This window comes from Tiliqua scincoides, chromosome 5 (genome assembly GCF_035046505.1).
Source record: "Tiliqua scincoides isolate rTilSci1 chromosome 5, rTilSci1.hap2, whole genome shotgun sequence".
Lineage (NCBI taxonomy): Eukaryota > Metazoa > Chordata > Lepidosauria > Squamata > Scincidae > Tiliqua > Tiliqua scincoides.
In genome coordinates, this window is record NC_089825.1 from 47,653,989 (window position 1) to 47,671,636 (window position 17,648).

General features: G+C 42.1%; 1 protein-coding gene across 1 annotated transcript in view; it reads right to left on the reverse strand.

Annotated features, from left to right (window-relative positions):
- Positions 1-8,034: 8,034 nt before the first annotated feature.
- Positions 8,035-17,648, reverse strand: part of TOPAZ1 (testis and ovary specific TOPAZ 1) — a 41,042-nt gene continuing 31,428 nt past the window's right edge. Inside the window, exons 14-20 of the mRNA XM_066629157.1 lie at positions 17,259-17,433; positions 14,369-14,469; positions 12,264-12,429; positions 10,922-11,086; positions 10,157-10,360; positions 9,162-9,345; positions 8,035-8,248 (exon numbers count right to left, since the gene is read on the reverse strand). Coding sequence (XP_066485254.1) covers positions 8,035-8,248; positions 9,162-9,345; positions 10,157-10,360; positions 10,922-11,086; positions 12,264-12,429; positions 14,369-14,469; positions 17,259-17,433 — 1,209 coding nt within the window. The remainder of the gene's footprint in view (positions 8,249-9,161; positions 9,346-10,156; positions 10,361-10,921; positions 11,087-12,263; positions 12,430-14,368; positions 14,470-17,258; positions 17,434-17,648) is intronic.

Below are 17,648 nucleotides of genomic sequence, written 5' to 3' on the forward strand. Positions count from 1 at the left end.
TGCAAACTCGCTGCTGCTTTGCATGCACGTCTCTGTCGTTAGAACTCACGCGCTGGACATTTCCCAGCACTGTGCTTAGGGAGCCCTAATTAGGACCTCTTGAGCCACTGAGAGCCCAGTCCCAGGCAGGTCTACTCAGAAGCAAGTCCCATTATAGTAAATGGGGCTTACTCCTGGGAAAATGTGGATAAGATTGCAGCCACAGAGCTGAAGCCTAGGCAGGTCTACTCAGAAGTAGGGCCCATTATAGTCAATGGGGCTTACTCCCAGGCAGGGCCGCAGCTAGGAGGGGGCAGGGGGGACTTTGCCCCCCTGAGCCAGCAGTTTGCCCCCCCCCCAGCATTTTTTACAAACCTGTCCTCTTTATCTAATCTGGCGTCAATTGGGGGTGATTTGAAGCCCTTTTTGCCACACTTTTTGTGCACAGGAAGGTGCTTCTGGCAGGGATTGGGAAGGAGAGAGAGTGCATGTGTGTGGAGTGAGTAGAACAGGGTCCTGGGGGGGGTGCTCCTTTGAAGTTATGACCTCTGGTCACCCTGCCCCCATCCAGTGTGGGGCTGGTCAAGAGCAGTTCCAAGAAGGTTGGGTGAGATTTCTCCTTGTACTGGCTGGGGAAAGGGAAAGTACTATTTCTTCTACTGTGGAACATACTAATTACTATAATGGTACTGCTGGGGGGGGGGCAGGGAGAAATGCTTCTGTCTAGAGAAATCCTGGGGGCAGGTTCTTGGCTTTCAGATATACTTTTAAAATTAATGGCTGCTGCTTGGGGGCTGGGGAGACCCTTTTTCTGGTGGGAGAAAACATGGAAAGCATTTGAGCTAAAGAGAGCCAAGTGTGGGGAAAGGTTCTAAGCAGGGGCGGATCCGGGGGAGGACATGGGTGCATACCCCCCCCCCAACTGTCCTGCCAGCAGGGAAGGGTGCCCATCAGGATGGAGAGCAAAATCAGGTGTCAGGGGAACACCCACTGGACTGGTGTCAAGGAGATTGGCTGGAATGGGAGCCCAGGTCTACCCACCCAGCAAACAGCCACAGAGGCTTTCAGCTCAATGAGGAGCCCAGGTCTACCCAAATACGTAGACCTGGGCTCCCAAGTCCAGGCGCGAGCCCAGGTCTACCCACCCAGCAAATAGCCACAGAGGCCTGAGGGGTGACATGATTGAGACAAATAAAATTATGCAAGGGATGACTAGAGGGATGTTATTTTCCCTCTCACATAACACCAGAACCAGACGACAGCCACTAAAATTGAGTGTTGGGAGAGTTAGGACGGACAAAAGGAAATATTTCTTTACCCAGTGTGTAATTAGTCTGTGGAACTCCTTGCCACAGGATGTTGTGATGGCTACTTGCTTAGATGCCTTTAAGAGGGGATTGGACACATTTCTGGAGGAAAGTCCTTCACAGGTTACAAGTCATATGATAGGTATGTGCAAGCTGATTTTAGAAGTAGGCTACCTCAATGCCAGATGCAGGAGAGGACACCAAGATGCAGGTTGTCTTGCTGTCCTTTGTGCTCCCTGAAGCATTTGGTGGGCCACTGAGATACAGGAAGCTGGACTAGATGGGCCTTTGGCCTGATTCAGCAGGGGTCTTCTTACGTAGGCTATAAGTTCAATCAAGAGCCCAGGTCTACCCAAGCAGGTAAACCTGGGCTCCAAGTCCAGGTGGGAGCCCAGGTCTACAAACCCAGCAAATGGCCACAGAAGCAATAAGCTCAAGCAGGAGCCCAGGTCTACCCAGTTGGTAGACCTGGACTCCAAGTCGAGAGCCCAGGTCTACCTGCCATAGGCATTATATAGGTGCTAGATAGGCATTATATAGGTGTTAGATAGCCACTATAAAGGTGCTGGATAGGTGTTGCATAGGCACTAGGTAGACACTATATAGGTGTTAGGTGCTAGATAGGCGCTATATAGGTGTTAGATAGGTGCTAGATAGGCGCTAGACAGGCACTAGATAAGCGCTAGATAGGTGTTTGATAGGCACTACATAGATGTTTTATAGGCACTAGGTAAACCGCTTTGTGAACTTTTAGTTGAAAAGCGGTATATAAATACTGTTAATAATAATAATAATAATAATAATAATAACAACAACAGGTAGGCATTATATAGGCACTAGATAGGCGCTATATAGGTGCTAGGTTGGTGTTAGGCACTAGATAGGTGTTAGAGGTGCTATATAGGTATTAGATAGGTGCTAGGTGTTGCATAAGCACTAGGTAGGCATTATATAGGTGTTATATAGCCTAACACCTATATAGCCTATCTAGGTGTTAGATAAGCGCTATATAGGCATTAGATAGGTGTTAGATGCGTGCTAGATGGGCGCTAGATAGGCATTATATAGGCGCTATATAGGTGTTAAATAGATGTTAAATAGTATTTACTTGATTGAAAGTGCCTATCTGCATCCCAGGGATAAGTTTTACTTTTGCAGGGTTGCAGGCCTGTGCATTGCACTGGTGTGTAAATGAAAGGATATGTTGCATGTTATTTCTATGTAGGCAATACATTCTACATGGCATGCAGAGATGCACTTATTCTTTGACAATTATTGTTTCATTGATTTACAGATAATGAATGCATCTTTCGAAAAAAACAAAACACAACCCAAATTATTTTCTCTTCATGAAATTTGGGGGAGTTTCGGGTATTTGATGTTTCTACAGACTTACCCTTTCATTTTGCCCACCAGTATATCACTGACATCATTGCCCCCCTTGAAAAAATAGTAACCCCCACCTCTAGAATCCTGGCTATGGGTCTGCTCCCAGGAAAGTGTGGATAAGATTGCAGCCACAGAGCCCAAGCCTAGGCAGGTCTACTCAGAGGTATGGCCCATTATAGTCAATGGGGCTTACTTCCAAGTAAGTGTGGATAGGATTTCCAGCCTTAGAGCCCAAGCCTATGTGTGTCTACTCAGATCAGTATAGTCAGTTGGGCTTACTCCCAGGTAAGCGGGGATAGGATTGCATCCTGAGTGAGGCTGCAATCTTATGCACACTTACCTAGGAGTAAGTTCCATCAACTCAATGAGACTTCCTTTAGAGTAGACATGCCCAGGGTTGGGTCAGGAGCCTGCTTGAGATCTTAGAAGGCACAAAATGCAGTCCTCCTCCACAGTTGGTCCAGAGGGCCCTGCTTAGTGCAAGAAAAGAATTATGTACAGTAGTAAATTAAAAACCAAACTATTTATTTCAGCAGAAACCTATTTATTTCAGCAGAAACTTCCATGGACTCCACTCCACTATTCATCTGATGCATCTGGTCGATGTCTTGGGCTGCATGCCTATCCACAATGGGACTTGCTTCTGAGTAGGCATGCATAGGATTGGGCTGTGAGGCTGCAAGCCTATCCACATTTTCTTGAGAATAAGCCTCAGCAAACACAATAGGACTTACTTCTGAGTAGACATGCATAGGATTGTGCCCTGAGATAATGGGCTCTGATTCTGCTCATTAAGTTCATTAGAAGTTCTTCAGGTGCTAAAATACCTTTTGTTACTTCTGTTTGCATCTTGATTTTCCCATACGCATGAATGCAAACCCCATAATAGAGTGCACAGAGTTCCCCAGGTCCATAAATGCCCCATTTTTACCTAACTGTAATTTAGCAAATGCAATCAGATTACACAGTACCATGAAATCCAGTTGTAACTTACTGGGGTCATCTATGCAGTTGTGATAACACATGTTGATACCGTGCCCCACAAAAATGCATTACAACTTTAGAAAAATTAAGGTTGGCGTGTAAGCATTGCTATTTTTCTAGTCCACAAGAGCTTCTATTACTACAAGATAGACAGTACTCCAGGGCCATCCCTAGAAAGGTCCTGGAGCAACTAAACCATTGGGGTGGGGCACCTCTGTGTGTGTGTGCGCGTAAAATAAAGCATGATATAAACAAGTGCGTATATTAAGATATGCCCCCAAATTCAAACTAACAATAAATTTGAGCTCATTAAGGTTCCAATCCTATCCAGTTTTCCAGCACCAGTGCGGCCACAATGCAGCCCCAAGGTAAGGCAACAAATGTTTCCATACCTTAAGGAGGCCTCTGTGATTACCTCCCCACCACAGGATATAGTGCATGCCCCATTGGTATGGTTGCACTGGCACTGGAAAACTGGATAGGATTGGACCCTCAGGCTACAAAATCCTATCCACTTTCCTGGGAGTAAGCTCCATTGACTATAATGGAACTGACTTCTGAGTAGACATGCATGGGATTGGGCTCTAACTCCCTAACAGAAACTTTTAAAAATTTTAAATATACAGGTATATATATTCAAATAAGCCAGCTAATAAGACAAAATAAATACTAAAAATTGAATAAAAAAATGCCAATTAAAGCACTTTAAACTCAACTCAGGCTACAATCTGATCCACACTTTCCTGGTAGTAAGCCCCAGTGACTACAATGGGATGTAGTGAGTAGACATGATTAAGATTGGGTTCTCAGTCCCCCCCTAAAAGGGGGATCCTTCCCTCTTTTTTTGGCATATCAAATATGTACTGCCTTTTTGAAGAGGCTAATAGCAAGCACCTTAAGGAGAGAAAGAAGAAAAAAGTGGGAAGAAAACACCAACTAGGAAGCAAGGTAGAAAAAATGGCGGGGGGGGGGGAGGAAGGCAGCTTTTAAAATGGGGAAGTTCCTGAGGCATCCATATCTTATGATGTATACAAAATCTTATTTCAAAGCAGCAATTTTCACAAATCGCTGCAGCTTCCAGGACATGAAAATACTCTGCATCCCCTCCTCCCATGCACAACCTTGTGTTTAGTCTCTTAGGAGAGATTTCTCTCTCATTTGGTAAATATAAGATCTGAGGATGCTGCATGCAATAATAGGACTTCAGTCTGTGGGAACCCTTGATGCGTACTGATTTGTAAAGGGCATAAGCGGTAGCTACTTATGAGATCATTATTTTTAACATAGGGCAAAACTCTGTCTACTGTCTTCCTTCTCTAAAAGCTAAATCTTATACATACCTTGGAGTAAGTGCCATTGAAATAGCTGGGATTTACTTTTGAGTAGATATGTCTAGGATTGTCTTTCATTCTCTGACTCCACCCAGTCCCCAGCACTTTGCTATAGAAGTGGGTGCAGACTAGCCCTAGGCCTCTGCCTCTAACTACGGTATTGCTACTTCTGAAGTAGTTTCTTGCCACAGCAACAAGGGGAGACATGAAATTAGGTGCACCACACTGCAGGCTCACTCCAAAGTGTAGGGAATCGTCCCTGCCCCCCTCCCCCCCATAGGCCATACCACATATTCAATGATTTTCTTTACATTTGGTATGTTGTACACCCCATAAAATTTTAACTTTCCTTGCCCAAATCAGTATCAATAGTGTTTTTCTCGTCACCAATTACATTCTCCAGCTACACCAGCTCAATGCCAACTGCCCACCCTTGCAGCTCTGGCTGCTGTTGCACACAGAAACCTGGCAAGTACAGCTGGGACACACCTACTCCTTGCCAGGTTGGCACCCTCCTCCAAAATCAAATCCTGGATCAGGCTAGTCTTATTAACTGACTTGGCATTCTGCAGCAGGAGTTTCAGACCAGAGTAGTTGCCACAAGGGGTCCCAAGACTGGAGAAAGAACCAGAAAGAACAGAGGATTGATCACAGACTCTCCTGCAGTGGCTGGCCCAATAACATACCAGGGAGGAGATCAAGGGGGGTCACTTGATCCCAGGTGGCACATCTGGGGGGAGTGCCCCAGCCATGCCCCCTGCCTCCTTTCTGGAGGTCGTTAAGGGCTGGAGAGACCACACCCTACCTCCTTGACTCTCTGAAAGCCTTGTAAAGCCCTCAAAGGACCGAAAAACAAGTTTCCCTGAGAAACCAGACACGACATTTTTGTGCCCTTAGAAGGTCTTCTAATGGCTGGAACGGCCTTTCCAGCCTTCTGAAAGTCTCCAGGAGGCAGTGGGTGGGACCAGTGGGAGGGGAGGCAGCTTACAGTTGTGGCTCCAGGCCAGGATCACCACTGAGCTGGCCCAGCCCCCCCTACCTTCCATGGCCCTTCACCCTTCTAATGGTGGCACTGCACTCTCCCTCACCACCTGGGAAGAGCTTACCCCAAAATAACAGAACCACTTCCCTTCATTTCCACCTACCCTCCTCCACTTAAACCCATCCCTATCATCTTCCACCTCCTACCCCCCCTTTCTGCCAATACATTGAGGGAATGATGAAAACCCTTGTTTTATAAGGGGGTCAGCCTAGCTCTTACCTAATCCACCACGCACTAACAGATCACTTCCCAAGGCAACCCCTCACTCTGCCAAACACATCAATGTCTTGATCTCACTAAAACCGGTTCAAGAAGAGGAAGGGCCTTGCAGCTCATCCAAGGGGCAACTCCCTTTTGTACCGCCCTCTTCAGTAGCAACCCACCTCCACAGGCATGCCTGGGGAAGATACCTACTCCCTGGAAACTTTGTCTTCCAGTCACTGCACTGCTGCCAAATACTGTGCTCTCTGCTCTTTACCCCAGCTGAGATGGAAGATGAGGGAGTTGTGCTGTGCTAGATACAAGGTGACAGGGGAGAAGGCAGGAAGACAGGGCAGTATATTCTTGCTTTATTTTCCTTCCCTCACCACATGTAGAGGGGTTCTCCCCCGCTCTTCATGAGCCAAGTGCAAAGAGCTCTTTGGCTTTAAGCCTTCAGCTTGTGGCTCTGGCCCCAAAAGAGGAAGACAGGGCAGCCAATTACTCTCTTCCCCTTCCACAATCAAGCTGTGCCCCACCTATTCCACAGTGGGAATCCAATGGTCCCACATCTTATAACAGGGTTGATTTAAAGCAGGGCTGGCTGAATTCTGGCCCGACAGCTGGATCTGGAGTTTGGCAGAATCCATTCACGCCATGAGCAGATCTTTCAGTTCTGCTTCAACGCTGCACGATGCCCCCCTCACTGGAGAACAGGGACACTCTGGGCAGTTGTGTCTGTCTAGACATCCTATTGTATGGCGTTCTGGGATGCAGGGCAGACAACCCAACTGCCCAGAGCATCCCTGTCCCCTGAATGAAGGGGACATCGTGCAATGCTGGAGCAGAATGGAAAGTTGTCCAAATTGGGACCGCTTTGCTGTTGCACAGCAGTCACTACTTTGAGCGCTGCTGATTTAAAGAAGTGGTTTCCAATCTGTGGTTCTTGGACTACAAGTGGTCCACAAGGTCTCAGCAGAAAAAAAGATTGCCTTCTATCACTTACAATGTTTTGCTCAGTAAATCATCCCTCACAGACGACCAAAGTGGTGGCAGTGGGCAATCCATTCTCTGCCCTCTCTTGGGGTCAGTGGAGGGAGCACTTGCTTGGTGAGATGCTTCCCCATGGACTGCCAGAGAGGGTGGAGAATGGACCATCCACAAACACAGGCAGCACTTGCAGTGTCTCAACAAGTGCTTTCCCAAGGACTACCAAATTTTTTGTGCGCAGGGAGTGGGGGGGGAGGTTGCATGTGGTCCAAGCCAATTCCAATTTTTGCCTCAGCCGTCTCCTAAAGGTTGGGAACCACTGATTTAAAGAAAGCACATTAGTCAGAAATCATTGTCAGATTTCAACATGTCCTCTGTGCTGTTATTAGCATTTTTCAAATGATAAACAGGCTCCACCTGTATAGCAACGGATTTTATATCCCCATATAGCTGTGAGTTCCGGAATGGCCCTTACAGGCAAAAAAACACTATTTCTAGTTTCTGTTGGGAAACAGGAAGGGAAGTTTTAATGCCTTTTAAGGCATTCTGAGATCCAGGCAAAGCCCCTGGAGGCTTGTGCATGGCCTCTGTGGGCTTCAACAAGCTCTCTGGAGGCAACTGGAGTGCAGCTACAATAGCTTTCGAAGTGTTTAAGGAGCCAAAACAGAGGATTTAGTTATCCACTAATGAATGTTAGCTAAATGGCTGAATTTTATATACCAACAATACGAAAAGACTGAACACAACAAAAACTATCTTTATTGATTCATTAGTTTGAACAATGATTATTTTAAACGGAAGCCTTTATCAGTGACTACTGAAAAAGCCAGGCTTTTCCTGCCCATTTCATATTCTCTTTCAACCATCTAAGTGCAGCAGCATATTCCAAACTATAAACTTGCTCCCCGTTAACATTTACTGTCAAATGCTTTATGAAAAGCTTTGGAGTGGATATACGAGCAGCTTGAATTAGCCGGTCCGTTGCAGTACGATAGTCATCCTCATTTCTTACATTGTCACCATCACACCTGCAAGGTTTCCAGAATTAAAAAAAAATGATCAGCATTCAAGTACTCTGACAAATTTACAATGTCAATATGATACGAGAAACAGTCTTGCCTTTTTTCTTAAAATGTAATTCCAATTATGTGATGTCACTGTTTAAAGATCAAACAACTTATGTAATACAGGGCACAATCCTAACCCCTTATGTCAGTACATTCCAGCACTGGCATAGCAGTGCCAATGGGACGTGTGCTGCATCCTTCAGTTGGGTATCACTTACAGAGGCCTCCTCAAAGTAAGGGAATGTTTGTTCCCTTGCCTCAGAGCTGCATTGCCCTTATGTCAGTGCTGGAAAGCACTGACATAAGGGGTTAGGATTGCACCCACAGTGTATTACAGTCAGCAGAACCTAAACTATGACTTGGAAGAATTTCTCTAAGCTTTCTACAAATTTTTGCAAATGATAACACTAATACAGTATCAAAAGTTTCTAGTTTTACAGTGTAAAATCCAAGGCAGTTGACACAGAGACACCAATACTGAGAGACACTGATTTTTTCAAAGCACAAAAAGGCAAGCTACCAATTTAGTACAGCAGGTTGAAACAGACACTAAAATACCTTCACATAAGATGGTCAGTGAAATGTTCAAGATATTTCTCAAAAGAACTGCTAAGAGATTTGATGATTTCAAAATACTGAAAAATACAAGTGCCTGATATGCCTGTGGCTTGTCACCTTGCTGACTGTCATGCAAGACACTAGGTTCTCTCATCTGATTCTCAATTACTGTTCCTATATCAACTAATTAGTTTCTTAAAATCTCATTATAAGCTGCTGCTGCTGTAAATTACAAAATTCTTTTCCATGATATGTCAATTGACTGACAAAAGTTCTTAAGAGACTACACAGGTACACATTTAAAAGATATACTAACCTTTTTAGAACTATTTGAAGTATGTGACAGGAAGCACCAGGACTCTGAATGCTACTAGCATTTGAAACCAAGAAAATTTCAATTGCTAACAGCATCTCAATCTCAGTCAGGTAAGATGGAATCAGTACAATTTTACGGTAAAGGTTTCCTTCCAGGGGTGGGTAGCAACCCAGTGCTAAAGCACCTAAACAGTTACAATAAAAGATAAGGAGAGGGGTTAAATTGTCCTAAACAACAAACATGTGTAGGTTTATGTATAGACAACTTAGCTCATTTATTACTTTAAACATTGCAAAAGTTTCCCATCTCAGACTGGTTGAGCTTCTAGGCAACTTGCAGCTATTTCATTCTTTATCTTAAGGTAACTGCTGTTTTGGACACTTTCAACAAGTTGGTTGGCAGCACAGAGGAAACTCCCCTGCTTGTTTAGTACATCTCTCTCTGTTCTCTTATAAAATTAGAAAAAAAACTCAAGTTTCATTTTCAAAGGCTTGCCAAGAATTTTGCTGTAACCTGACAGATTGTTTTCTATCCCCCTTCTCCAAATGACACCAGCCAATTATTACTTCTTTCTTTACCTATTAAAAAAATTAGTATTTAATACTAACAAATGCATTTATATTTCACTGGAAACTATTTTAAAGAGCAAACTTAATAAAGGAGGGTCTATCTGGGCATGTCTGCACATATTGGAAAAGGTACTATACTTTTCCAAACAATATCTTAAAAAAGCAAGCCATAAAAAAAATAAATCAAAAAACAGCCATGGAAATGCCTCTCTAACATTTGGTTTCCAGACTGCCTCACTAGATACTTTGCTCTATTTAATCTATCACATATTCAAAATAATATCCAAACAAATCTTCAAAAATAATTTTGGGCAGTACAAGACCAACAGATATCTGCATAACTGTGAGTAAGGCTGCAGGTGAAGTGTTTCTAACTTGAGTTTTTAACCATCTAATGGAGTCACTATTACACTGAAAAGAGCTTACGTTTATAACATGTCCTAGCTTTAACCCACAAACAACTTCTTCCCAGTGTTGTGATTAATGCTCTAAGCAAATGAAATTCAATAGGGATGTTCTTTGCCAGCATGAACTCTGTTATAGCTGAAGATATGCTGAGGTTCTTGCCTTCTGAACAAGCAGCTAGAAGTTTATTAAACAAAAGGCTGTACTGGGATACATCTAGAGTATCTGTAAGAGAAAGCACAAATTTTGGATCATCTCACAAGAAATAGAAATTTTCTTCAAAGATTAAATGGACATCTGATTTCAGCAACATAATAGTGAAAACTCTACAAAGATGGTTTTTCCTTTGTTTAAAGGGCTTTTCCCCGAACAACACAAGAGAAAAACCTCATGAACTAATCATTATTATTATTAACAGTATTTATATACCGCTTTTCAACAATTATATACCGCTAATCATAACATACACATATATATATAGTGATGCAGCACAGTATTTGCACCCATACTGTTAAGTATGCCCTGCTTCATAGATTGCTTATTTAAGAAATGCAAGAATAGTATTTCCTAATTCAGTAGGACTCTAGAGATAGGTTTAAAACAAAGAAATTGAACAGTTGCTTCTCTTTTCTGGAAGAAGGAAAACTATTGCCAAGCTTCTAATGAAATCAGCCATCAAGAACAAACTTTAACAACCTAATGAGATTACCATTTGATTTTAGTCAAAATAACTAGAAACCACATAAAAACTTACTATTTATTGAAAATGGAAATATTTATACTTACCACAAGAATTCTGAAAGCCTGGCAGATTTTTCAAGACTTCAAATGCTTCTTTATAACAGCTTTTAGTAATATATTCAGATGCTACTGTACATAGCAGGTTATGTCGATTGAGGACATCCATTCTATCACATGGCCATGTGTGTGTGTTTATTACCCATTCTGACTCTGGAGAGATGAATACCAATTTTTTAAAAACAGTTTAAACAAAGTAATGACTGACAACTGAAAAAAGTATAGGGCTCTAATCTTCTATACCAGGGGTGCCCAAACCCTGGCCCTGGGGCCACTTGCAGCCCTCGAGGACTCCCAATCCAGGCCGCAGAGAGCCCCCAGTCTCCAATGAGCTCTGGCCCTCCAGAGAGTTGCTGGAGCCTGCTGACCTGACGCAACTGCTCTCAGCGTGACAGCCAACTGTTTGACCTTTCCTGTGAGCTGTGGGACAAGGGCTCCCTCCACTGCCTGTTGTTTCACATCCGTGAGGCAGCAGTGGCAGCAAAGAAAAGGCCTTTGTGGAAGGCTTTTTATAGGCCACAAGCTATTGCAAGACCCTCATTCATTCATATGTTCCATCTTTAATGTATTTATTTATGTAAATTTATTTGCATTTGAAATGTAAATTAACTCTTCTTTTCCAGACACAGTGTCAGAGAGATGATGTGGCCCTCCTGCCAAAAAGTTTGGACACGTCTGCTCTATACCACTGTCATGCAGCACTGCAGACCCCTTTTCCCCACACAACTCCTCAGCCATATCTGGGAATAGAAACCATCTTGCTCTGCTTTTATGCTGCTTCTACAAATGCTGCTTTAGCAAGGAGAAGCTGCCTCATGCTAGAAGCTACAAATGTATGCATTCTGTTCCCAGGATGAGTGCTGCTGAAATTGGTCCTCTGGAAGATTTATAGCAACAAGGTGAGGTAGCAGATGAAGCTCACCAGAGTCACGTTTGCCAGGGGAACAACTGTATAGCACCTTGCAGTGTTGTGCAGCAGACTTCCAAATCTCTCAGAAAAAGGCATAATTAGGGAAAGTTGCAGTGTTAAAACTTTAAGGGACTCATAGATCTAACATTTCCCCATCCAACAAAATGTGACACTTATAGAACACCAAATTATTTTCCCCTTTGTTCTTTGTGTTTTACATTATCTTAATGTATTTTAATTACTTTTCAAGACCAGGTCAGCAAGTGCTCAAAAATGTAATTGCAACTTGTAAGTTTGAGACTTATTTTTTGCTTTCTCAGTATTAACATGTACTTTTGCTACAGTATTAAACTTTGACAGGCAAACCTACACAGATAAAATATCGTTTCAAGTCTTCATGTTTATTAAACAGAAATTTACCTCTCAATACCCATAATGCTCCATCTAAGTTCCCACTTTTAAGAAATATTTCCACAGCAATATTAACAATTTGGCATCTCGGTGCAGACCGCTCCTGACCAATAAGCCCCTTCAAAAACGTGAAAGGTATCCGTAAAGCATAAAGTGTATCCAGAATTTTCTTGGCCTACGATAAAAAAGGGGAAAAGCAATATTGAGCCCTACCACTTAGTATCTTGCCTTAACAATTGATAATGCAGAGCACCATGCATTTTTAGGTGCAGGCTTTTTGTCTTGGTAACTACGTAACCTCAGAAAGAGTGAAACTGCTTAAGTTAAAAAACAGGCTTGAAATACAAATACCCAGTTTTCAATAAACAACTGCAATCTGACCCATGCTCCCTAAAATAATCTTCTGCTTTCAATTTATGTCAAGAATATTATGAGCTTGTGCACCAATTTTGTATTCATGTTCCTCAGACCAGACAATCAAAGTAGCAGCTGCTGTGTTGGTGCACATGTTCAGGGATTGCTGAAATTGAACTGAACTTTAAAAAATGGATATTAAATGTACAGAACATCCTGGTTCCAAAGTCCTGACCTGAGTAGTTTGTTTGGCTGGAAATTTTCCAAGTTTGAAAAAAAAACACATAAACTTATGTATGCCCCAAGAGCAGCACATGCATCATGTAAAGGTGATCCCCAAATCAGGTTTCCCCAAACCAGTTCTCAAGAGACATTAACACATATACATACCCTGGAAAGAAACTGTGCACTTACAATTATGAACCAATTTAGAACGCTTAATAAAAAATGTATTTTTCCTGAGCATTCTCCGATGCTGTTTGTAATTGTTAACCAATTTCTGAGTACAGTATCTCTACTCAGAACACACTGTTTCAAAAGGTACTGTCTCCATCAAGGTTGGCTTTTATTTATATATCTGGGATATGATGTAGCTAACAAACACCACTAATTTAACACATTTCTGCCCAGCCCACAGGTGTACACATTGGATCCTATTGTGTATATGCAATGGTGCACAGAAATGGCTTAAATAGGAGTGCACATAATTTTAGGAACCAAAGTAGTGATTAAAGTGTTAAACTAGAACCAAGTAGACTTGGATTCAAAACTCCCACACAGTTATGAGGCTAAATGTCACTTACTCTTAGGCTACCCTACTGCCCAACGTGGCTGCTAGGTTAAATGAGGTGGGTTGGGATGAGGGAAAGAAGCATGCATTCCCTGAGCTCCTTGGAAGAAAAACAGGATTTTTTTATTTGTTAAAGTGCATCTAAATTTAGCTGGATCATGCTCTTAAATAGTTATCTTAAATTGTATTTTAACAGTTTAGGACAGTGGTTCCCAAACCTTTTCGACTGGAGACTCCTTTGACCTACTGGGCCACTTGCTGTTGTACCCCATTAGGGCTACAATCCTATACATTGCATAGGGCAGTGAGTTTTTTGTGAGGATTCCACAGCTCCCTGGGGAGCCAAGGTTCACAGTACGGAAACCACTGGCTTAGGACTTCTGACATGTTCTGTTGTTTTCAATCAAAGATTCAAAAACAGTTACAACATATATTCTACTATCTTTCTTTCAAGGTTTAAATTAGCAATCAAGGTGAGAGTTGCTCAGTTAAGCCTTTATTTTTTAGTTTTCTTTTGGAGATTCAAAGTTTGGCAAAGCCATGCTGCAATAAACCCAAGGCTGATTGGGTCAGGAGACAAGCAACCCAAAAGGTTCACAACTGAAAAAGGATTTCAACATGGATCTCTCCAGTCCTAACCCAATATAATAACCACCACACCATATATACATATGGAAGCAAGGAAACGGGGGAAACCTATGCTGTCAATCTTTCATCTTACCACCACTTTTAAAACACGGTATCTTAGGAGTTATGTTAGGAGAACAGTCTGAACCTTATCTCACAACTAGATATTGCAATGAGGCCAGAACATTTATTTGAGGCTTATTATTTATGTTCCTGTGTGTAAAATCTACTATACAACAGGGCCATGTGTGAACTGGACTCAGTGTCTTCACTTTTCCAAATTAAAAATTTCAGCCAGAGAACAAGCAATGTTCAACAGAGAACAGGTAACTCAGTAAAATACCTTTGACCATTGTTGGGTTCTGTAATATGAGAACAGAACACTGATACCAATCCTTCCCAATAACGTTGTGTCTGCTTCATTATGACGTGAATCAGTATAAACTAGAAAAGAAAACAGCAACACTACCTGTGGCTTTAGATTTATTGAAATTGTTTTTTAAAACAGAAATAAGCTGGTAGAAATTATATTTAGAGAACACAAGCTATTTGCAACTAAGATATTGCTTGCATCATACTCCTGTATCAGCAAACTTGTAAATTTTGTACAGAATATTCAGACCACCACCTTAAGGGTAAATTGCATATTTGTCAGCAGTTGTATGTGCTACATACAAGATGTGGTGAATAGGAACCCTTTATCCTTTTGAAGAAACCTTTAACATGAAGCTGGTTTAGCCTGTGTCTACTACTCTGACCTCTATAAACCTCACATCCTGGAACTTATGAGTCAACTTGAAATCTATACTGGGCCACACCCATGTGGCTGTAACCTGTCCCCTGTGGAACAATAGACATTGAAAGACCCACTGGAATCCCATTGAGTTTTGCTTGCACTTAGCCAAAGGATAGTCTACTGCTGACCAGACAGGCAGATTTGGAAGGAAAGGTGGGATAGAAATAATTTAAAATTAAATCAATAGAGGTTCAAGGAATTGGGTTTTGTTTTCCCACTTCAGGACTGACTAATGAGGAATACTGAAATCCTAAGTCCTGGTAACCAATAAAATGGGGCAGCTGGGGTGAGAGGTGATGTGTATTATTCCAGCAAATTCAATGCTACTACTCAGGCTATCTCACCCCTCTTGTCTACAAAGTGAATATGGATCTTCAGTCTGTAACGTGCCTTAGGCAGAAAGTGTTTAAAATGAACCCAAAAATCAAGATAGCTGAGCTTAGAAGCAAAGCAGACTGTGTGTTCTATGTCTGTCCCTTCTTTTAATAAATTTTTTTTCCAAGAAACTACTTCACTGTCCCATTACAACAAAAGCTCTGACAGTGCCTTCCACTGTCAGCTCAATGCTACAGTGCTAGATGTGCATGCACAGAAAAACAAGGACCACCCCATCCCCTCCTCCAGTGACCAGCTTTGGTGCACTGCCATACCTAGGTTATTGGGCTAACCCCTTGTTGAGCCTTAATCCTGTCTCGGGTGGCAGTGAATCTATCCCCAAGGGATCGGACTAGGACATAACAGCAATAGCCAGGACAGGATACCATGGTGTGCATCAGCATTTCTTTAAGGAAACCAAAAGTGCATGGGAAGCAGATTTGTCTAGTTCCTCATGATCACATGAGATTATATAGTATCTTTACTTTTCAAGCCAAACAATACTCTGGACAGTTAGAGGTAGTATGTATACCTGTCCTCTGGTTAGGAGGATATAACCCAAGAACCTCTGTGAACAGACTGTCCAAGTGCATTTCATTTTAAAAAGCCCAATTCATGGCTCAAGTGTGAGGCATAGCCTGTATCTTTGGGCTACTTAGAGTGGCGGTAGCTCTTAAGAATAAAGGTCAACCCCAATAACCTGGAAGTTTAGAAAGAGGTAAGCAGATCTTTACATAGCCAATAAAGGCAAGGTCATATACAGACTGCTTTTTGAAGAGATACATGTTTAGAAGTACAGTGGTGCCCAGTATCTGCAGGGGGTTTTGTTGATTTAAACCAGGGGTGCCCAAACCCCGGCCCGGGAGCCACTTGCAGCCCTCAGGGACTCCCAATCTGGCCCGCGGGGAGCCCCCAGTCTCCAATGAGCCTCTGGCCCTCTGGAGACTTGCTAGAGCCCACACTGGCCTGACTCAACTGCTCTCAGCATGAGAGCGACTGTTCGAGTTCTTGTGTGAGCTGTGGGATGAGAGCTCCCTCCACTGCTTGTTGTTTCACGTCTGTGACGCTGCAGCAGCAGTGAAGGAAAGGCCAGCCTTACTTTGTGCAAGACCTTTTATAGGCCTTGAGCTATTGCAAGACCCTCATTCACTCATATAAGTTCCATATCTAATATATTCGTTTATGCAAATTTATGTACATTTATTCAAATTTGAAATCTAAATAAATTCTTTTTTACCAGCCCCCAAAAGTGTCAGAGAGATGGTGTGCCCCTCCTGCCTAAAAGTTTGGACACCCCTGATTTAAACTGTTGACTTAAAAGTTCCAAAGTACTAAGAAAGGACACAACCACTGCACCTCCTAACTCCTGCCGGTCCTTTTGTCTATCCTTCTCCCTCAACTGCTTATAACAAGACAACTCCAGTTTTATTTCACAGCATGCAGAGGAGTGCTAAAGAGTTCAGTGGAAGTATGGGTTTGAAAATGCATGTTCTCACAGCTTTACAGAATCTTTCATAGTTCAGAATACCTGAGAAACTTGATCAAATAGCCTGGGCCACAGAACAGAAGTAGTAACTGTTGTACTCGAAAGACGCATTTGTATGGAAGCCAGAGAAATTTAAACACAGCGGTGCAAATAAGAGAAGATGGAGCATGACCAGCTCTTCCTTTCCCTTTTTTGTACTATGGTGGCTGAAAAGCTTTTTACCCTATTCTAGCTCAACTGAAGTATTACAGAATCATAAAAATAAGTAACATAGCCTTATATAGTAATAATATAATTACTCCTCAAAGAGCCATCTTAGTGCAGGCATAATATTAGAGCTTAATGCCTACATAGTGCAGGCAAACTGACAAACATGGAAAATCTTACTAATAGGCCAGAGACCAGGGTAACACAAGCACTTTCATTAGAAGACTGTTGCTTTTCTTTTGCATATGACTCCAGTAAAATTCACTATATTTTTTGAATTACTCATATTTCAATATACAGGTATATGCTTCTATTCACTAAAATAAGCTATATGAGCCATACAAGATATCACTATTCTACAAGTTTTACCTGAAGATGCAAATTTACAAAAAGGAACTTCTGGTATCTCTTCCTTCACAGAAGTAGCTAAGATGTTAGCAATGTACAATGAGTACTTTTCAAAGTCATCAAAATTTTCACAAGATCTCCTTACATTAATGTATAAAGCTCCCAATGTAGCCCAATCACCTTTTTCTTTACAGTGCTGAAAGAGAAAAGTAAATAAAATTACTCAAAACACTTAACTACATCATGGCTCAAAGACAAACTAAACAGACATATTTTTGCTTTATTATTATAATCTCAACTAAATTCAGAATCTTGGACTTGTTATTTGGCCACTGTGCAGCTATTACATCATGAGGTTTTGTCCATTTTTATGCAACCCAAGCTTTCCAAATAGTTATTGTGCAAAAAGAG